At 40.2% G+C, this 22,796-nt stretch overlaps 1 protein-coding gene across 1 annotated transcript; it reads right to left on the bottom strand.

The window, feature by feature from the left end:
- Positions 1 to 4,954: 4,954 nt before the first annotated feature.
- LOC102787597 (uncharacterized) lies at positions 4,955 to 10,279 on the bottom strand. Its single transcript, XM_006803470.3, has 5 exons — positions 9,222 to 10,279; positions 8,155 to 8,302; positions 7,977 to 8,057; positions 7,828 to 7,887; positions 4,955 to 6,943 (listed from the first exon to the last, which is right to left on the bottom strand). Exons 1-5 carry the CDS (start codon positions 9,438 to 9,440, stop codon positions 5,673 to 5,675), a joined length of 1,779 nt encoding a protein of 592 aa, XP_006803533.2. The 5' UTR covers positions 9,441 to 10,279; the 3' UTR covers positions 4,955 to 5,672.
- Between the last annotated feature and the right edge of the window lie 12,517 nt (positions 10,280 to 22,796).

The following is a 22,796-nucleotide window of genomic DNA, read 5'->3' on the forward strand; positions in this document are numbered from 1 at the left end:
TTAAAATTAGTAACTATTGGATAGTTAGCTAGGCGTGTTTGAACTAAAACACTTTTTTGAGCACATGAATGAATTCCTTCACATTTAACTTTACTAAATGCGCTGAATCAAAAGTACTACTGCCATAGTCACCACTGTCCAGCAGCTGTCAGACGGTAGTTGGTCTTTAATATATAAATAATATCCATAACTTACATACGTATATTTTTTTTTTGCATAATCAATATTCAGTTGTTCAGATAATAAACTAAATGAGGAACACTGTGTGTCTTACGTTTCCTTTAAACACACGTCCTGCTAAGAGAACTTCACCTCTGAGCCAGTGGGAGTTTAATCTCTGTGAAAACACTGAATTCTTAGCCGTATTAAGCAGAGCTCTCAGAAAGGTTAGACTAAATGCAATAAACTGGTATTAGAAGCGTGTGACCCGCTTAGTGCAGGACTCACACAGGAAAATACTCAGCGCTGTTCCAGCCACGAGAAACCAGAATTCTGCACTGTTTTTTATGTTTTCAAGAAATCAAGTTTCTTCTGGCAGCAACCTTTCAGACTTTGTTTAATCTTCAATTGACCTAAAAAGAAAAAGTTTTGAATTTCTGTGTTTTTGCCTTTACCTTGAAATATTTGAAAGAAAAGACAGAAACAAAAGTTTAAAATAGCTGCAAGAAGAAAACAAAGATAATAAACAACTAGAAAGTCCCAAGTTCTTTAACTCAAACACAGATTTTACAGCTGGACAGGTTTCATAGATTTCTAATAAATTCATTGCCAAGGTAAAGCTGCTAAAGATCACTGTGTAGCAATATGTTAGAGACTATCAACAGATAATCATACAGTCTCTGAAGGAGCATCATGTTGCACCTTAGTGGAGCTGAATGTTACTGCTGTAGTGTCTTGTGTTGAGCCTCTACCTCCATCTAGTGGATGACATAACAGAGCACAGTGACTCACTTTAATGGGTCTGGATTCAGTGACACTCATTTAAATATTTCTAAACAACATAATTACTTTTCTTAGCTCCGTGTAATCAGCAATGATCACAAAAATATTAAATATGAAGATGTAAATATTAGGAAAGGTCACACATTTACATTATTTTTCAATGTATTTCTTCAAAAATGCATCTATACAGTGGGGCAAAAAAGTATTTAGTCAGCCACCGATTGTGCAAGTTCCCCCACTTAAAATGATGACAGAGGTCAGTAATTTGCACCAGAGGTACACTTCAACTGTGAGAGACAGAATGTGAAAAAAAAAATCCATGAATTCACATGGTAGGATTTGTAAAGAATTTATTCGTAAATCAGGGTGGAAAATAAGTATTTGGTCACCTCAAACAAGGAAAATCCCTGGCTCCCACAGACCTGTAACGTCTTCTGTAAGAAGCTTTTCTGTCCCCCACTCGTTACCTGTATGAATGGCACCTGTTTGACCTCATCATCTGTATAAAAGACACCTGTCCACAGCCTCAACCAGTCAGACTCCAAACGCCGCCATGGCCAAGACCAAAGAGCTTTCGAAGGACACCAGGAAAAGAATTGTAGACCTGCACCAGACTGGGAAGAGTGAATCTACAATAGACAAGCAGCTTGGTGTGAAAAAATCAACTGTGGGAGCAATCATCAGAAAATGGAAGACATACAAGACCACTGATAATCTCCCTCGATCTGGGGCTCCACGCAAGATCTCATCCCGTGGGGTCAAAATGATCATGAGAACGGTGAGCAAAGATCCCAGAACCACACGGGGGGACCTGGTGAATGACCTGCAGAGAGCTGGGACCAAAGTAACAAAGGTCACCATCAGTAACACACTACAACGGCAGGGAATCAAATCCCGCAGTGCCAGACGTGTTCCGCTGCTGAAGCCAGTGCATGTCCAGGCCTGTCTGAAGTTTGCCAGAGAGCACATGGATGATACAGCAGAGGATTGGGAGAATGTCATGTGGTCAGATGAAACCAAAGTAGAACTTTTTGGTATAAACTCAACTCGTCGTGTTTGGAGGAAGAAGAATACTGAGTTGCATCCCAAGAACACCATACCTACTGTGAAGCATGGGGGTGGAAACATCATGCTATGGGGCTGTTTTTCTGCCAAGGGGACAGGACGACTGATCCGTGTTAAGGACAGAATGAATGGGGCCAAGTATCGTGAGATTTTGAGCCAAAACCTCCTTCCATCAGTGAGAACTTTGAAGATGAAACGAGGCTGGGTCTTCCAACATGACAATGATCCAAAACACACCGCCCGGGCAACAAAGGAGTGGCTCCGTAAGAAGCATTTGAAAGTCCTGGAGTGGCCTAGCCAGTCTCCAGACCTCAACCCCATAGAAAATCTGTGGCGGGAGTTGAAAGTCCGTGTTGCTCGGCGACAGCCCCAAAACATCACTGCTCTTGAGAAGATCTGCATGGAGGAATGGGCCAAAATACCAGCTACTGTGTGTGCAAACCTGGTAAAGACCTATAGTAAACGTTTGACCTCTGTTATTGCCAACAAAGGTTATGTTACAAAGTATTGAGTTGTATTTTTGTTATTGACCAAATACTTATTTTCCACCCTGATTTACGAATAAATTCTTTACAAATCCTACCATGTGAATTCATGGATTTTTTTTTTTTTTTTCACATTCTGTCTCTCACAGTTGAAGTGTACCTCTGGTGCAAATTACTGACCTCTGTCATCATTTTAAGTGGGGGAACTTGCACAATCGGTGGCTGACTAAATACTTTTTTGCCCCACTGTAAATACACAAATATGTGGCTTGAGGAATTTTGTTACTGTTCGATTGTATTATATGATGGTTTTTTTTAGCCATTATAGAGATTCACACTTGAAGATTAAACAAAAAGGGGAATATTTAAATTGTTCGTAACCAGGCTAGCTATACTAGTAACCTAGTGAAGTGCAGTTGATTCTCTTTTCCTATATCTTCATTAATCCTCCTTCATGGCTTTCTTTGACCTTATGACATTTTCCATTCAGATTCAGTCCACATTGAGTGGATTATCCAACAGCAGTCTGTGCATTATGAATCCAGGTTGCTGGAGTTAGCAAATAACTTCAGCACTTTGACCTCTTGTAGATAAGTATGCTCACTTCTTGCTCCAAAAACAAAAAAGTGGTTCCGATGTATCTTTTATACAGTCTATGGCTTAAGCATCATACATATTTAACTTCATCTCCACCAGGAAGCCATCCTCTTCATCCAAAGCTATGCTGCTCTGGACCACCTGCAGTATGTTTGTCACCTTCACAAGACCTAAAGAAGCTTCAACTCTTCTTTGAAGCCTTTCCACACGGTTTAGGAGTGTTTATGGGAATTTCTGACTGTTCTTCTAGAAGTGCATTTATGAGGTCAGACATTGATGCTGGACAGAGGACCTGGCTCACAGTCTCCACTGTAACTCAGCCCAAAGGTGTTCAAAGGTGTCAGCTTGAGGTAGAACTCTGTGCAGGCCAGTCAAGTTCTTCCCCACCAAACTCGTTCATCTATGTCTTTATGGACCTCGCTTTGTGCATCAATCTGTAGTCATCGTAGAGGAGGAAGGGGCTATCCCCAGACTGTTCCAGAAAGTTAGGAAAATTAAATTGTCTAAAATGAGTTGGAGCTAAGGGGCCGAGCCCAACTCCTGAAAAACAACCCCACAACATAATCACCCCTCCACCAAACTTTACACTTGGCACAATGCAGTCAGACAAGTACGGTCTCCTGGCAACAACCAAACCCAGACTTGTCCATCAGATTGTCAGATGGAGAAGCGTGATTTGTTACTCCAAAGAACACATCTCCATTGCCCTACAGTCCAGTGGCAGCGTGGTTTACTCCACTGCAACCACTTTATCCAACGCTTTGCATTTGGTTTTGGTGATGTAACGCTTGGATCACTTCCACTTTGTTATAATACCACTAACAGTGGACTGTGAGGAAAATTTCACAACAGTACAAAAAACTGAAACTAAAAAACTGAAGTGTAACTATTATTGAGTTAAAAGCCACCAAATGTCAAGACTCCCCCCTCAGGCTTGTGTATCTTCCTGATAGTTTTTTTTATAAGGTTTCAGGCACAATGAAGAAGTGCTAATTAGCTTCAGTTATCTGCTTTCTTTATTTTCCCCATTTTCCCTATTTACTTCCTCCTTTGTTTAATGACAAAGGAAATTACCAACATGTAAGTAATTCGTGTAATTCCAGTAAAACCGATCGAGTGAAAAAAATATATTAAACTGAGAGCGAGCTCTGCTTTAAACGGAAACTTAGAGTCAGCAGCTGCTAATGAAGACGTACCACTCGTTAGAAAATGTTTAACTTTGAAGAAGTTAATTTGAACAAAGTGGGTACTTTAATGATTCTCTGTAGGCAGACAGAAATCAAATTACTTCATTTGTGAATATAAGCTTTCATTTAATTATACAGTAAAAGTATTTTCACCAAAATCATCATGCCCAAGTTTAAGAGTTACCTTTAACCCCACCAACCTTTGTTAGGTTCTCTAACACAGTCCTTCTGATGAAGCATCTGTGTCATCAATCAGTGATGAAACTTGGACTTGATCTCACATTTACCTGCTCTCTTCTGTTTGGGTTGTTTGCCACTTCGATACCGTCAAACTCTCCTCATTCTCACTTTTATCGTTACTACTCTGATCAGGTGACCTTTGTGCCAACTGTCTCTGAGCTGGTCAGTCATTGCAATTCTTTCCTTCGTCCTTTTCGGGAACATCATCTCAACTTTTTCTAAATGTTGGCCTTACTGAAATGCAACTGCAGCAACCAAAAACCTCAACCAAAGAAAGATTATGTGTATTAAATGACAGACACCTCTGGACAACTGTAAAATCTCATTTGTCTCAGTTTTTATTATTCAAGCTAGAAGTGTCAGATACTGAGATATTTAAAATCTGAAAACATTGAATAATTTAAACCTGAAAAATAATCATATTATCATATCTGAAACAATTTCTGAGCTGCTGCACTTACACAGCCCTTCCTAGTTGCTCTCATCAGCTCATCAACTCTCTCCTGGATATACTGAGGACGGAGCGGAGGCTCAGAGGGGGCAGGGTTTTGGCCGTAGTGGCACCCAAATTGTGTAATTCATTGCCGTTTCACATTAGACAGGCCTCAGTTCATATTGCTGATATCTCAAACAGCCCATAAGTTTCTGCATTTGCTCACACATGCAGATGGCCTCACTGCCAACAAAACACCACCTCCATCAGCCTTAGTCAATCAGACAGGTGCAGTTTGGGCTCACTCACCCAGTTCCTGTTACAACCCACCCCAAATCTCCACACTAGAAAACACTACAATATATAATAATGAAGGAGAGCATTTTATTTTTCACATTTTCTATAAATATCTACAAATTATATTGATATTAAAGTCTTTGGTAAACATTTTTTATACTCATTTAGAGTCTAAAAGATTAATACAGCTGCCATAACATCACCTGTTGGTTAGTGGAGTTGTGCTACGAAATCTGAATGTTTTCACATCAACGACTCAGTGCTTTAAAACTGGAAGTCAGGACTGAGGGGTAAATCTACCTGTGAAGCTTCACCTTAATTGGTTAATTACTTGGGATTTCTAAAAGAACATGTCCTAGATTATCATCCTTTCTGACTCTAAGTTTAAACCAATAACGAGCACAAGAAGTGACCTCACAGAGTGTTTTAGATTTTCACTGCAGTTTTTCCAGTCTGCCCCTGTCCTGCCTCCTGCAGGTGAACCTTCTGATGGGTTCTGAACACGCTGTTGGTTATGAAAGTTTTCCCACAGACGGCGCAGTGATATGGCCGTTCTCCCGCGTGCACCTGCCTGTGCAGCTTCAGGCTGTAGAGCTGCGTGAACTTCCTGCCACAGATGCTGCAGCTGTGCATCTTTTCCTCTGAGTGCGTCATCATGTGCATCTTCAGATTGCTTGGGTTGCTGAATCTCTTGTCGCACTGATCGCAGGCGTACGGCCTTTCCCCCGTATGCACGCTCGTGTGATACTTGAGATTGACCATGCAGCGGAATTTCTTGCCGCACACGTTGCAGACGGGCTTCTCTCCTGGTTTCTTGCCCGTGTGGATCCTCATGTGGTTCTGAAGCGCGCTGGCGTGTCCACAGCGTTTGCCGCAGGTCTCGCAGACGTATGGCCTCTCGCCCGTGTGGGTCAGCATGTGATGCTTCAGGGCGCTCCTGTGACTGCATCCTTTGCCACAGACCTCGCAGGTGAAAAGCTTTTCTCTGGTGTTTTTGCTCGTGTCACTGAAACCGAGGCTGAGCACCTCGCAGTTTTCCTTTTGTGTGTGGGTAACTCGGTGAGCGGCCAAAGATGCAGACGAGAAGAAGGTCATCCCGCACATTTCGCAGACGAAATCTCTGTTTCCTGAATGAAGATTCTCATGATCGTCCAAGCTCTGCCTGCACTCAAAGGTCTCTGGGCAAAGTGAGCAAACAAATGTCTTCTTTAATGCGCAACAAATGTGTCGCTGAAACGCCTGTTTCCCCGTGAACTGCTCCTCGCACAGCGAGCACGTGTGGGTGATCGGTTTGTTTAGGTTGTGCTGACGCATGTGCCTGTGGAAGGTTGATTTGTATGCAAATTCCGTCCAGCACTTGGAGCATTTGTAAAGCTTCTCCCCGGTGTGTTTTCTCGAATGTGCAATGAGCCCGCGGAGTCCGGCAAAGCGTTTGCCGCACTCAGAGCAAAGGTGAGGCTTGGAGTGAGTCAGGCAGTGTCTGTTCATCAAGCACTTCAGAGCAAATGCTTTGCCACACGTAGGACATGTGAATTCCTTGGAGGGCTGCTTCCTTCCGATTTTCACAGCAGTGCATTCATGCTCAGCGTCTTTTTGGACGCCATTTTCCTTAATGACACTGGAGGCTGGTTCAGGATCTGCTACTTCAGGTTCAGAGAGGACTTCAGAACTATTTTCCTCATGTGATGCTGGATCAGCTGAAACAAAAACAACACTAGAACTAACAAGAGAGTAACACCAACCTATCCATTTGAAAGACTTTAATGCCACACTGCAAACATGCTACTTTAGTAATACTGCTGTTATAAAAAGTCAAACTCCTAAACAGAGGATCCCACTGTGTTTAAATGTATAACTTGATTCATTTATCTGGACACTGCAGCTAGTTTTGCTATTGCAGTTGTGTGCTACACATATGTTAGATCGCAGTTACATCATGATTATGTGCTTAAAGTTCTGATAATGCTTGCATTTTTATAACGTAAATATTGGAAAAATAAAGCCATAATTACTGCACAGTCCTGTTTTCAGGGACTCAAATAAAAAGCCATAATTCAGTCAGTTGTTTTACAGTCAAGCATGAGCAGTTCTTCATTAAAGCTTCATGAGTAAAGAAGGTAAAAGAAAGCATGAATATCAAAAATCATACGCCAGATTCAGCTGAGTACAGCAAAACTAACTGGTTTGCTATTGCTTCACAAAGCAGATGGAAAATAGCCCAAAACATCGTGAGAACAAGACGCAACCTATTGAAATGTAAAGATGTGAAATATTTTGCAGTGGCTAAGTGGATCAACCTGAGCCCAGTGGCTTTTTCCACTTGCTGAAAACTAAAGAGCAGAAAAAAACACCAACGACTGACACCTGAAGACTGCTTAAGTAAAGGCCTGATAAAGCCTCACAAAGGAGGAAACTCATTATCTGATGATGTCCGAGGGATCCAGATTTCAGGATTGTCCACAAAATATTAAAAATGTGCATTTTTAAAATTATTTTATATTCTTTTAATTTTATTTGATCCCTAAAATAGTAAAGAGTGTATAAAAACGGCTGCAGTAACTTGTAAAGAAAACATAGTTACCAGGTTCTGGCACAGATTCTGGGTCAGCTTCTTCTGTTGACTGATCGATGTGTTCCTCCTCTGAAAACACACAAAAAATTCCAAACTGTTTTCAAAATTTAATTTAAAAAAAAAGTGTTGTTTTTTTTTATTGGTTACTGGCTGAATACCTCTACAGTATAAGTGATCACTCATCTGTCTTGTTGCTGGTTGCGATCCTTGCATGTTATTTCTCTTTCTGGACACAGATTCTGTTTTTGCACAACAAAAGTTAAAAGCCTAGTTTAATATACAAAGAAATCCCAGAGTGAAAACATTGAAAGCCTCATAAACCATCAGCTTATTTACTTTTTCTGCACCCAGTATTGATCTGCCCTGCTCTGGGTTTCTCTGCAGCAGGAGCATCTCTGGCATCACTCATGGACACACTGAAAATTAAGGAGATTTTCTCCACAGCAACTTCAGCCCACTTTTTCATCACGGAAGCAAACTGGTTCTGTACAATCACAGGAAAGACAGAATGATATTGCAAATATATAGTCAGCAATCACATAACAGTATTGCATTAAAGTTAGGGATTTAGATATGATGAATACGATCTGCTGAAGTTCAAACAGATCAGCAGAATTAGGAAGAAAGGTGATTTAAGCAAAGCTGCAAGGTTGTTGGTGCCACACAGGCTGGTCTGAGTACTTAAGAAAATGCTGATCTACTGGGGTTTTGCACATGACCATCTCTAGGAGGATGGGCAGGATAGGACGGTAACCGTTGCTCAAATAACCACTTTTTACAACTAATGTGTGCAGAAGAGCATCTTTGAGCATGAGTTCACTGTACTCAAATGGCCTCAACAGTCACCACCTCTCAATCCAATCGAGAACCTTTGGAAGGTGGTGGAATGGGAGACATGCGAGTCTCCCATTCCACCACCTTCCAAAGGTTGTGTCATCATGATGTGCCATCATGTTACCACGGACCAAAAACTCTAAGGGATTTTTCCAACATCATGAAGCTATGAGATGAGGAATTAAGATATTTCTACAGGGAAAATGGGTTACAACGCACTATTAGTAAGCTGTAACTAATAAATTGTCCAGGGAGTGAACATGAGCTTGTAGTTCGTTGTAGTTTAACAAAATGTGCGGCAAAGTTTCATTCATTCATCTGCCCAGACAAGCTGAAGAAGCTAACTCATGATTAGCTTCTAAGCTGGGATTTCTGTTGGAGTGGTCGCCATGGAAACAAACGATTGGACTTTTGGGTGACGTAGTGCTCATTTGTGCCACTTATACGGTGTACATTTTAGGACACCGTACACTTAAGCTAAGAAGGGTAAGTGGAACTAGTGGAAAGTAAATTTCCTGTCATCAGTGAGACCGCACACATTTCCCGTGCGCGCGTGACCGCGGGGTTACCGTGACATCCTCGTGAAGGTGTTGCCTGCGTAGCGTCACCTCACTCTCCTCATCCTCGCGCTTCACGGCGACTACGGAAGCCGCATTTGAGCGCTGCTGAGCGGCCACAACCGGAGCCGAGCTCCTCTCCAGAAGTCTCCCGAGCTCTGTCACGGCCGCCTCCACCAGAGTCTCCATCACAGACGACAACTGACTCTCAAATGTTTCCAGCCTGAACATGTCTGACTGTGATTTTGTTTTTAGTACTCATAAAACCAGACATCCTCTGCTGCTGAAGTTCAGCAGCTCATGTTTGTTTCCTCTTTTTACTTCTTCGACTGATTTCCCAGACACAGTAAATGCATTTCGCTGCTGCCTTCTATTGGCCACAAAGCGGTACTACTTCTTTACAGACTAGATTTTTGTGTTAAACTGGTCGAGCCTCTAAATACTAAGAAAAGGTGTTTCATTACCTCGTTTTGCAGATACTGGCTCATGCTTTATAAAACGAACAAAATAACATCATCCCAATCCAAACAGACAAACAGCAAAACTGACAAAACAAGTAGGTCATGTGTCTTTAAATTTCCCAGATTAGACCATAATCCAAAAGTCTAGAAACCTAACACTATGCAGTTGTGCAAAATCTGTTTATAAAGTTATATACAAAAAAAGAAAAACAACCTTAATTTTAAATGTGCTTACACAAGTACAAAGTGAAATTTTACATTTAATAGAATCTGGTCATAAAGGGCATAAACCATAAATGACTTTGCACTGTTTAAGACACCTTCCCCTGATTTAGCTGGGGACTGTTTCCAGAAAAGCCATGAAAATGTACAAGGTGTTTGTTTTTTCACCATTTGACCAAACCTTCCCAGACTAAGTGTGGTACACATTACAAATGTACCTCTGATGGGGAAATATTTTTTTAAATGGCATTTTCCCCTCCAAATCCAGGAAGTATAGACAAGAAATCAGATCTTCAAAAATGGAAAAAAGTAGCCTTAATACTTTAAAACATGCTGTTTTATGGACGTTCGTGGCTTCATTTGTTGAGGTACTTCACAGGTCTTCCAACTGCAATTTCCGCTGTCAGGAAGCAATCGGCAGGTCCTCCATCGCTCCATCATGACCTTCCAGTAGTTTTTAAAATTGTCATTTTGTGACTTGCACAGGAAAAATGTCTTGTTTGTGACCAAAAAATGCAGACAGAGGGCTGGCAGGTAGAAGAATACTACCTGCCAGCACTTGGCACTTACTGATGACCAAAAGTTGCTGCACTCACAGAGTCACAAGACCCCCCCCCCCCCCACACACACACACACACACACACAATGTATGAGGGACAGGCCATTAGAGGGACAGGCCAGACTTCGGGTGGGAAGGCACAGGTAGAGAAAATTTGGCAAATTGCAGACATGGGAAAAGAAAAGTCGTTAAAAGGAAATTGACTCCTTTCAGGAAAAGGGTAAACACCAAGATGTCAAACTGAAGATTTGGAAAAACTAACACTTCCAATTCTTTGTGGACAAATTTGCTCATCTGGCATTAAGATGATGCCCGCTGACTAAACTCTCGTTCCTGCTGAACTGAGCCAGTGTGTTTGATCAAACTGCTGTCAGCTCAGAAAGCACGAGGGGGAGGCCAGATGTTTTCTCAGGGGATCGTGAAGATGGTAAAGAGACTCCACATGTGACCTCCTGATAGTCACAGGGTGAAATTCTGCATAATGAACAAAACATGGCAGGAGTGTAATGTCCTCATAAAACAGTCTTCAATAGAGCCAGTCGCCAAGTTAAAATCAATCGTCTCTGTATGAGTGACGAACTTAGCCACTGTGAACAAATATTCAAGACTCCCTGTTCAGCAGTCAACTAAGCTCTTCACCCAATCAGACACTGTACACATGACACAGCTGGCACCAATCCACTGACCGTGCCTCGGATGAGCTCTTTCAGACTGGTTGCTTGAAGAACCTCCAGTACACAGGTATATGCATGCCCTCCAGGAACAGTCGGAGACTCCGTAGCAGTGCAGTAATTTCTGGCAATGTGATTTCAACTTTGTGGCCCAAATCATCTTGCCAGAGACACACACAGCCACAGAAAATCAGTCGTTTCTCCGGAGAAATCCCCCACTGCTCTGCCTCCCTGTGTGGTTAGTAGTCTTTCTCCTGATACTCCAGTCCACCTTCCCCTGACAGGCTTCCATGCTCTATTTAACCTGGGGCATTTCCCTGATTAACAGTGACTCCAGAGGCCTGAGGAATTCCTAACATGACAGTGTGTTCCTCTGATGGTAACCGATCGCCCCTTTGTGTCTTAAGGTGAGCAGGTGTGAGGGCTTGGGTGGCACATTAATCCGATGGTTTGGGTATCCTCCCCCAGGAAAAGACAAGTGTCAGCCTCAATTTTTCCTGGTGGATTTAGTGGGTTTTCTGCAACATTCATGATGGAAATTCCTGCCTTCAAGTAAAGAAATCAGTCTCTAGTGACCGATTTGCTCCTTTCATATATTACTAGAGGGACAAAGGCACAGTCTAAATATTAGGGATACCATGTCCCCTGCATTCAACCTGAAGTCAGGAGGTGCAACTCTTTTGTTCATCATGTCTACACAGCAAGAATTTTTCTGTATTTTTTGGATCATAAGGCGCACCGTCGATGAATGGGTCTGTTTTTATACACAAGGTGTCACGGTTCTGGGTCATTTTGAACCAGCTTTTTCGGTTTCTTGTATTTTAGTGTTTTTCTAGATTATGTTCATTATATTTATGTTCTGATTCTTTAGCTATCCTGTGTTGATTATTATAATTATTCTGGTTTAGGTTTTGTTCTCTTGCCCTCATGTTTAGTATAGGTTTAGTTCTGTGCTTAGTCTTCTCTACTAGTGTGTCCCTCTGTGTAAAGTCCATGTTTCTCAGTCAGCATCTTTGTGAATTGTTTCAGGTTTCCTGTTTTACTTTGAAAGTTCATGTCTCATGTCAGTGTGTTTTACTTCTCCCTTGTCTCGTTAGCCTAATTTCTCCCAGCTGTGTCTCCCTTCTGTTTCTCATTCCCTGATTACTTCCCTGTGTATATAAGCCCTGTGTTTTCCTGTGCACTCTGTTGCGTTGTAACCTCAACATGCTGTGTGTTTGTTATGGCCAGTTTTCCGGCACCGTAGTTCTAAGTCGTGTTTTTGCTTTGCTTTTGTGAGTTTTATTTTATGGGAAAGTTTTGCCAGCATTAAAGCTGCATTTTGAGTTCCAGTCCCGTTTTGAGAGTCCACATGTCCAGCTAAATCGCTGGACATGTGCTGCAGCGATTGTGAAGTGGAGACTCCAGCTGCTGAGAGTGCACTACTGCTGAACCTTTGTCGGATGGCCGACAAAACAGATCTTCCGATGTTTTCAGCTAAATCGCTGGACGTGCTGGTAGGCAAGAAGTGAAGCCGCTTATGGCGTTGAAAAGTGACCATCAGGGGAGAGCAGACACAATCTGACCACTACCGGCACACTTTTGCACCGAAGGTTTTCGTCAGTGTTGCCAACTCCTCAGTAAGGAAAATCGCTATTAGCTGTCCTAAAAGTTGCTAGAAGTCGCTAAATGACGTCATCACCTAATTTGCATAATTGGTCATGTTAATGTAATTGTAACCTACGCTGTTGGAAAGAGAAAATAACATTGTGGAAGAGACATAAAGTGAGCAAAAAACGTCCTAAATACATTTAGAATTTATTTAGAACTACAAATTAAATTTCTTTTAGCAATTTTTTTTTTTTAATGTCACAATTCCAACCCTGCTCCTTTAACCGGGCTTCGACTGGCAAAAGTGACACAAAATAGGCACTCTGGTGGAGTTACTTTGTGTGTGTGTGTGTGTGTGTGTGTGTGTGTGTGTGTGTGTGTTTATAAGTAGTTTTAAACCTTGTGATCCACAAAACAGCATAACGGTAAAAGAAGAACTGCAGTCAGTGCGGGAGCAGCGGCTTCGCTCATGCACGGTTCATTTGCAGTTTGGACGCGTAGGTGTGAACATCTCCTGCAGCTGGGGGAGGACTATCCTCCGCCCGTGAGCGCTTTAGCACGGGTGAGGTGCCCACGGCAGCACCGCTGCTTGTTGAGAGTAAGAGCAACGCGCCCTTTCACGTCAAAAAGTCGTCATAAATAAGTCTCCAATAACACCAGAAAAAGTCGCCAGATTTGTCGCTAGTCGCTTTTTAGAAAAAAAAGTCGCTAAGGGGGTCTGAAAACCCGCTAAATATAGCGACAAAGTCGCTAAGTTGGCAACACTGGTTTTCGTAAAGCTTTTATTTGGGTATTTCCGTTGAGCCATACAATTAATTTGCATGTTAGCTAAATATTTAGTTTCCTGTAACATTTAGATTTAACATTTAGATTTAAATATAATATTTAGATTTACATTTAGATTTAATATTTAACATTTAAAATTGTGTTTTAAATATGAAAAGTTACAAATATTTTACTAAATGTTGTAAAAAAAAAAATGACTTGAAAAAACATGTTTTAAGGTTTTGAGCTAAATGTGGAAAAATGTTGTTAATTTCAGCATGTTTCACTTTACAAATGGCGCCCCATACTGCCAAGCAATTGCATTTGTCCCTAACCATCGGGAACCCTCACGTTAACTTTTATCGAGTTGAAAAAAGTTAGCGTTCATCCTCTAGCGTCACTGTTTGTTATGCTAAAATAGCTGGGTCGCTAGCGATCACTTAGCACATCATTATACCAGCTAGACCAACTTCAGTAACCCTACAAGCATCACTGCTGTTTAGTTTTCTGTCTTCATTTATGTTGGAAGTGATAGCAGAGCTGTACATTTTAATTTTTTCAGAAATCTCTCAGTCAGAACATGCTATATAATGTTTAGGTGGAAACTAGCGAGCTAACTTCTAACTCCATTAAATTTAGTAAATTCTGTTTTCATGGATGCCTGGATGTTAGACTTGTTACATCTGGTAAAGCAGCAATGCTGATCATTTTATTAAAGGTGAAAGAATTCAGACAGTGATGCTGCAGTGTTCGTTTGACTTTGGGACCTGAAGCGGACGGAGTTTTGGACACAGATTACTCCGCGAGGCTCCTGACTACGGTGGCCGTGATGCTCTAACAATCCATCAAGCAGTGCAGCTTCTTAGCTTACCAAAGTCGTACTACAACATTTTTTGACCGATAAAATCGGTTCGAGGTCAGTAAGCACAACTGGAATTCATACATAAGGCACACAGGATTATAAGATGCACTGTCGATGTTGAGAAAATTAAAAGGATTTATAGTGCGCCTTATAGCCCAAATCCAGCAATGTGTCTTCCTGGAGATTGACCAGTTCACAAGGCCAAGTGAATGAGTTATAGCAGCTCTTTAATATACACTTGAGTATTACAGGCTTTGATTTTATTGCAATTTTCCACTTACAAAAAAGTTGTACATTTAGTGCTTTGCACTGCACCAGACCAGCATGATTTCTTCCTGCAGAAACCCCCTAGGCCAGGGGTCAGCAACCTTTAACACTGAAAGAGCCATTTGGACCCGGTTTCCACGCAAAAGAAAACACTGGGAGCTGCAAAATATTTTTTGACATCTAAAATAACACTGTATATATTGTTTTCTACCTTTATGCTTTGTGTGAACAACTAAGGTGTGTTGCTTAAATCCATGAAGTGCTACAGAGAAAATTACATTTTATTTATGTAATTAACACATTTTGAACTCTTAAAGAAATATAACAAAAGGAAAGACGCCCAGCTGAACTAAAATGATCCATATAGCAAACAAAAACTGTTATATCTCCTTTGGGCTTTTGGAGCCTGACTTTTAAAAAAAAATAATTGGAAAAAAAGCACTATGCTACGAAAAAAAAGAAAAATAGATATTTGCAAAATTCTGCCTAAATATGTATTTTACCTGGTTAATGTGTGTGGCGGGGCGTGGTCTGCAGCACCGCTGCAGGGGAGTCGGACGCACCAGAGCAGCACCCGCTATCACGCCTCGCCGCCTTAACGCCTGTGCTATCTATGCTGTTGTGTCGGGCTGTGAGCTGAAAAGCTATAGCCGGCTGTATGCGTACAGCAACCGTGTGTGAAAAGCGTGTTCATGGAAACATCGTTGGGTCTGCCGTGATATGTTTACAATGGGACTTCTGGTCCCGAACCTCTGCGCACAGCGTCTGCAAATCGGGGCTTTCATCTTTACCCAGGACTGTAAGCTGTCATCTGTGAGGCGTGAGCGGTGTTTGTTTTTAACATAGTTCATGGTGGAGAATAACTGCTGACATAATGTGGATCCGAAGATCCATAATTGGGTTGAAAGTCTCAATAAATGCACGGCGTTTCGGCAGGCACACCGGCTTATTTTGAGCAATGAAAAAATAATAGAATATAATTTTATTTTTATATTTCAAGATAACAATAATCTTCCAATTTAGAACTACAAGTACAAAGAACTAACATAAATAAAATACACTTCAGCTAAATACTTCTAATTTGTTTTCACAAACCACGCGGAGCCGCACTATAAGGACTAAAGAGCCGCATGTTGCCGACCCCTGCCCTAGGCAGACACTAAACACCTAACCTGACAGAAATAATTCAGATTAACTCTTTCTGGCATTAAAATGATTAGAAAACCACAATTATTATAGAGCAAGTCAAAAGAACAGACTCTTAATGTTTTAAAAAAACAAAATAAAACACGCTTGTCAATAAAAACTGTAGATTTAAAATTAAAATAAATTCTGTATTCAGAATTCATAAAACTAACAAGTTTACAAAAAATAATTACAAGGAAACAAAAGGAAAAGAAAATTGTGCAAGCATAAATCTGCCCAGCATACCTGTTACACAATAAATGTGCCTTTTACAGTTGAAAGACTGTAAAACTTTCTTTCAGTCCCGTGTGACTCCCTGACTCTTCCCACTTCCAAGAAAGGTCACTGGCACAGCACAAAAACTTGAAAAAAAAGCCAACTAACCAACCATCCACATTCACAGCGATAAGGCAAAAATGTTCACTCACCAGTTAAAGTGTAATTTTCACTAAGGATAAACTAAACTGCAAACTGAGGTTTTGTCTACCTACAGACCAAGCAGCCTAATTGTTGAAGGAGAAGCAATTGTTGAAGGAAGGGGAAAGGAGAGGTTGGTGTTGAGTTTGAAGAAGTTGCTGTCATCTTTTTATCCAATAAAAAGGCAGCAATTCTTTGAATGGACCAATCACAGGGCTCCACCTGTTTCAGTATGACACCCACACCTGCAGGATTCAAGTAAGGTGTAGTGAAGAGGTTTAGTCGCCCAGTCCCCTCAGGGTGATTATTTTTTTCCAACTGTTTGGATTTTTAAGACTTAAATTTTGGGGTGTGGTCAGTTTGATAGACAGGTGTGTCTACACAGGCAGCTGCAGCTGATTGCTTTTTGAAAGGCAAGTCTCACCTCAGCCTCTTCAAAGTTGCTTCTTAGGAACTACTTGAGGTCCCGCATGAGTTCCAGGGCACCTGAGGGGTACCCGGGATACCCAGAAATGGGCACACCCAACAGTAGACCGAGAACCTGTTGGAGAGATTGTACTCGTGGGAAGTGTGGCATCTAAAATATAGTGGTGGTGCTGCCATGACCCAGCTGATAATTTTTGTTCTCAAACTGTTCTCCCATTAGGAGCTCAGTCTGAGTGGAGTTTTTTTTTCTGCTCCCCTCACCTCATGTTATGTATTTTCGTTGTTCTTTTTTCCTATCTCTCTGACATGTCTCCCCAATGTAATGTTTGTGTAAAGTATGTTTGGTCAGAGGGCTCCTTTGTAAGTGTGCATGCGCCATTTAGCGTGCTGTCTGCTGTAACCTATAATTTCCGGGATTAATAAAGTATTTTGATTCTGATGATTCTGACAACAGATGAGCAAAGATGATGGGTGGACAGATCAATCGAAACTTTTTCTGTGCTATAAATTCATGAGGAAAAATTCATACAAAGGTCTCCTATAGGGTAGAGTTATTTGATTTAACCAGCTGTAAAAGCTGAATATACAAAGGGCATTTCCTTTACACTGAAAATGTTTGAAACCAAAGAATATCTGAACAACTTAAACTTTTGTGGATGTTTGCTTTTTCAATTTAATGCTTGAATTGTAAGGAATTGTATTTAGTTTAGTTACTACAAATAATACACTGGATTACAGCATTTCAAGCATTTTTATACATTTTGACATTTTAAAGTCATGCTAGCATTATGTTGCCTGTTGTTTTTTTTTTTGTGTGTGTGTGTGTGTGTTTTGTTTGTTTGTTTTTCTATTTTAATAATTAAATGACTCAAACAGAGACCAATAAGTAGAAACATATGCATTGTGTTCACAGGTTACGTGAACACAACTTCCTGCAGGTAAGTTAATGAATTCATTGACTCTAATATTAGTCAAAGGTAAAGGTAAACATCAACCTCAAGGTAAACATCAAACACTACATGCATATCACATGAACAGGCTTGTGCTCAGAATCTTGTTAAGCCCTTCTTTCTTTGAAGACAAAGTAAAACTGCGTATGTATGACTGTTAGGATGCTTGACACGCAGTGCCAACAGTGACTAAATCACCTCCTCAGCCATTTAGCAATGATTTACAACTTGTGGCCGCACTCCACAGCTGCCTCTTAAACCCGTCACTCATCCCACTTTCTCATGTCACGTAAACCATTTTTGCTATAAATTCTCCGCTCTTGCTCAATTGCACTCATTCACTTTCAAAAGTGAACACAATGTGCTCAGGTTCATGCCAAACTTTAACAGTATGCTGGAATAAGTTGAGCAGTTAGCAGTGCGAATAACAATTTCAGTAACTACAATAGGTCGTTTGAGCCTCCATGCTGGATTTTGTTTTTTACATATTTGATGATCTTGGGATGTGGTCCTGCCAGCTGTTCAGGCACCCTTTCTTTGAAATCCAGTAACATTAAGAGCCACTTGGGAGTAGTTCTTAAGTTGAGGGGGGCGGGGATTATAAAGCTGCATCATAAAAATAATGCATTAAAAGTACTGTCCTGGAAATGTTTCAATATTGTAGCTTTTACATATGGCAACGTTTGAACAGCTATACTTCACAGGCATTTCGTACTGAACAACTGTTTTCCACAATAGAGGGAAAAATATTACATACCTACTTAAAGGTTATTTGCATAACAACAACAGCAACACTTCAGTAGGTTACATGTAGCAGGGAAAGGTATCACAGTGGTTTCACCCAAAACCTTTGGTGGTAATGACCCACGCCTTTTTCGCACAGATGATGATGCATGATGATAGTGGGTCACTGACCACGGATGATCTGATATCCTCGTGTTGGTGTTGTTCCCAGATCATCATGAAAATGTTGTTCCAGGTTCAACACTGCAAGTGACCAATCACATTATTGTGACGTTATTCTTTTGCGCACCAACCCATTCGTGCATTTATGAAATTCCAATGTTGCAAGGACAATATCAATTCTGCTTAGCGTTTATTAAAGGGTTAGGGTCAGGGTTAGGGTCCGTTGATCGGTGGACAAAGGCGGTTTCTCGCAGCTTAAGTACAGTTTTTTGTTTTACGCCGGTTTTTCCCGAAGTCGCAAAAGTATGACATCACAACATTCTGATTGGTCACTTGCAATGTTGATCCTGGAACAACCTTTAGTATGATGATCTGGGAACAACACCAACACGAGGATATCAGATCGTGCCACTGACCACCCCCTAAGTGACAACACCCACTAGGTTTTAAATACCTGGGAATCTCCACCTTTTTGTTTGAGAACTAAAGAAACCTTTGGGATAAGAGTTGAAATGTCTTTTAAAAGGTTAAAGGTGTTTTGCCTTCTGTAACACGCACGTTAGTCTACCATGTTACACCTTCTTTTCAAGCTCTTAAGACCTACCAAAAACACAGATGCTATTCTGAGAACTGGGGTTACACAAATAACCAAAAGTCACTGGCAGTTAACAAGTAGCCCCCTTATCCAGTAAGGATCTAACTGTTCCTTTCTTAAACAGCAGGGATAGTCTCTTCTGCAGTAGATTACACTAGCAGCTTTGTGCTGTGAAATACCTTTGTGCACACACCCTGTTGTCACTCTGTCAGTCACCAGCGTCTTGTGTAATTTCACAACTTGCCAAAGGCTTTTTGTTTAACAAGAGGTAATTTGATGTGCCTCAGTGGGAAAAGTGCAGGTGTAATGACTTCATTATGCCTGAAATGTATTTTTCTGTTCTCTCTCTTTCTTTCTCACAAGTTTTGATACAACACAGTTATAAGTGGTGGCTGTGCTTGGACAAGTCAAAAGGGCTGTTCCTTTCTTGTACTGCAACAGTTCTTAATATTTACAGCTTCTTGCTTGCCTGTTTCTCCTTTCAGTTATGTTTGCCAAAGCCTGTTTGACAGGCTTATCTGTACAGTCTTCTCGGTTCCCCCATCACACATAACATTCCTTTTTTTAGTGTGAAAGTCTCAGGGGAAACACAGTCTGCCATGCAGCCCAAAAAGTTGTGAAACTTGCATTTGTAGATACTAAAATAGATGTGTTTTAGCTCTCATATGCACAGACCTATTTTGCAGACAGAGGTTAATTTAAGCATAGATTATTTTAGATTGTAGCTGAAGCACATGGAACAAGAACTGAAACCTATAACGTCATCGAATATTGTATAGAGCTGCAGACTATATGATCATTTCACCATGTAAATCCAAAAATAAAACATGCAGAAACAAAGGGGGGAAGAGATAATCTATTTTTCTCAAAAAAAATCTTTTTCACTTACTGCAACGTGTCAGTCACAGATGCTCCAGATGCACGTCTTCATACTCTTCATAGCTTCTTTCTTACAGACTCTCTGACAAGCTATGGAGTTATAGTCCAGCCTCCTCAGACAAACACAGACACACACACCCCTGACACATGCTCTTGGCTCCTCACCCTTACACTTCTAATGGTGTTTAAGTCAAAAGCCACTATAGAAGAGTTTATATCAGGAATGTCAAACTCATTTGACAGCTCACTTTGATCTTAAATGGACCAGTGAATGACATTTCCTAAACATTTAGCCCCTGAGATTTCTTAATATAAGAAAAAGAAGTGCATGTTAAACACTGTGTCTTAGTTACATGATGAATGTGTGAAATTACAGAGAATGTTCTGGTAGCTCATTGCTCGCACTGTCCTGTATTTATAAAACATAAAGTTTTTCTTAATTCACAGATTTAAAAAAAACATAGCAATAGTAGTAGTAGTGATGGGGAGTGAAAACTTTTCTGTCATTTAGTTGTTTATCTATTACTTAACTACTTTGTTGTAGTAGGATAGCATGACTGGGAATTGATGGAGGGCTTTATCAGTAGGAAAACCTGTACACATTATAAAAACACAGTTTAAAGTTCAAAATCTGTGCATTTCTTGGCATTTTCCAAAGCCTTCAAGTGGGCCGGATTGGAGTCTTTGCCGGGCTGATTCTGGCCCACAGGCTTTATGTTTGATCTGGTATTATATGATTAATAATTAATTCCATTTAAAAGTGCCAGTCCAACTGAACACAGGTGAACGCATCATACGTTTTGAATCAAGTAATTAGTGCACTTAACAGTTAAATGCTGCTGACCCACCCAAAACAAATGAGATAAACTAAATATTAACATTTTATTAATGCATTTATTTATTAATAAACACCAGTTAAATGTTGTTTCTGACTCTGTTTTCCACCAATCTCCCTATGAAGGAAGGATATGTAACCACACTCTGGACAGGAGGGTAGACTACAGTAGCTTCTGGGTCCGAGAAAAACAAGCTAATGAGGCTACAAAAAGCATTCTGAGAGTTAATGGGCTCAATGCAACTTAAGATTTACAGCTTAAAAACACTTCTGATCTCCATGTCACTTTTCATAATTTTATTTTAAAGAGCCCCCAGTTAAGTCTTTCATTAGGTTGACAAGGCAATACAAGATATAATAATTTCCTATGAAGCTTTGGTTTACTAAAATCGCTCCTATAAGACAACCTCACCTTTTAAATATTGACATATAGAGCTTTATTATCATTAAGGATCAAAGCATTATTTATTGTATATTATTCACAGAAGTCATTCATACATATTAATAACAAAGACACGCTGCCTTACTTTGTTGTCCTCTTGCTCATGTAGTGACTCGGTGACTCTGCTGCCCTGCAGCTTTTTTCTGCACAACGCCAGGAGGAAGCAGTGGGCTGAGGCTGACTCTTTTCTCTCCTTTTATAAATCGGTCTTTATGAGCTTACATAGTGCCATTTGTGCATGAGGCCTGTCCTTGCTCCAAAACAATTCAAAGAGTTTGTTGGTCTGCCTATTTTTGACAAAGCCACTCTTTCAGCCTGCGTCTGAGTGCAGGAAGTCTTATTCTCTTAATTCAGTTCACTGCAGAAACCTTAACTGGCACAAAGAGGCCAAACAAGAAGGTTTGAAAATAATATTTTCATCAGCTTTCTGGCATTAACAACCCACATCGGAATGAATCAGTTTCATTCTTTTTCCTGTCTCTTTTTATAAATGCTCCAGTATGTTCTTTATGTCCATACTTGGTCTCTATGTAACCTAGGTAGGTAGTATACGCTTTCTTTGTTTGTTTGTTTTTGTAGAAAGTCAATGTTTTAAAAGTGGCATGCTGTAAGTGTAAGTTGTTATTAAATGCAGATAAATCAAAAATCATGTTATTTTTTAGAATGGCAATATACTATTATACTTTAAGTAAATTTAAGTAATGCATAAGTAATTTTAGTAATTTTAAGAATCAGATAACTTCAGGTATTTTGCAGAAAAGGAGACACAAATTATTCTGTAAGTAATTTTAAGTACTGCATAATTTCTTGGTAATTTTACAGAAAAAACAAACAATATTTCTTCATCTCACACTGTAAGTACACTGTACTTTTCAGGGTGTGGGCCCTATTACAGAGTAGTTTAACCTTACCTACTTCCTGGTATTTTACAGGAAAGTGCTTTCTGTACACTCCTTTTTACAGTTATGTTTGAACAGTCATTGTGACAGAAAAAAAAAGTTAGACGTTAGACTTGGCTCCATTATTATAAGGACACAATTATTATAAGGACACAATGGCCTGCAAATTTTAATGGTATTTATCTTTTTCTTATAAGTTATTATAATTATCTTGATAAAATAAAAGGACAGTTGAATAAAAGAACATCTTTCATGTACATGAACATAGTGACTATTAAATAAAGATGTAAAAACATAAATGTGTAAAGACAAAATATTAAAATATAAACCCTGAATCCTGAAAAGTACAGCATATTTACAATGTAAGTTATTCTAGTGTGCCTTTAAGCATTTGTATGTAAAATATAATTACACTGTAATTTAAAATAAAATACCTTGAAAGTCCAGTTAAATACAGGAGAATTACACCCTTATTTACATGCTGTATTATACAGCATTACCTTGACCCATACCCAAAAACGTTAGCTAGTGCATGCAGTTGTGCTTTTTGTCTTATTACTGGCTGAGGGGATCATGAACACCTGTTAAGTAGATAACCCTGTACATCTGTAGAGTTTCCCATTAGATGTATTTTTTTGTTTTTAAATAAAAATCTC

Source organism: Neolamprologus brichardi, chromosome 7 (assembly GCF_056152115.1).
Source record: "Neolamprologus brichardi isolate AB-2024 chromosome 7, ASM5615211v1, whole genome shotgun sequence".
In the NCBI taxonomy this organism is placed as follows: Eukaryota; Metazoa; Chordata; class Actinopteri; order Cichliformes; family Cichlidae; genus Neolamprologus; species Neolamprologus brichardi.

Bases quoted from the DNA above. Each gene is read 5' to 3' on its own strand.
- LOC102787597 (XM_006803470.3), bottom strand. From the start codon at position 9,440: ATGTTCAGGCTGGAAACATTTGAGAGTCAGTTGTCGTCTGTGATGGAG. The intron at 8,058-8,154 runs GTAAATAAGCTG...GTGCAAAAACAG, and splicing joins CAATACTGGGTGCAGAAAAA to AATCTGTGTCCAGAAAGAGA. The intron at 7,888-7,976 runs GTATTCAGCCAG...GTGTGTTTTCAG, and splicing joins TGATCACTTATACTGTAGAG to AGGAGGAACACATCGATCAG.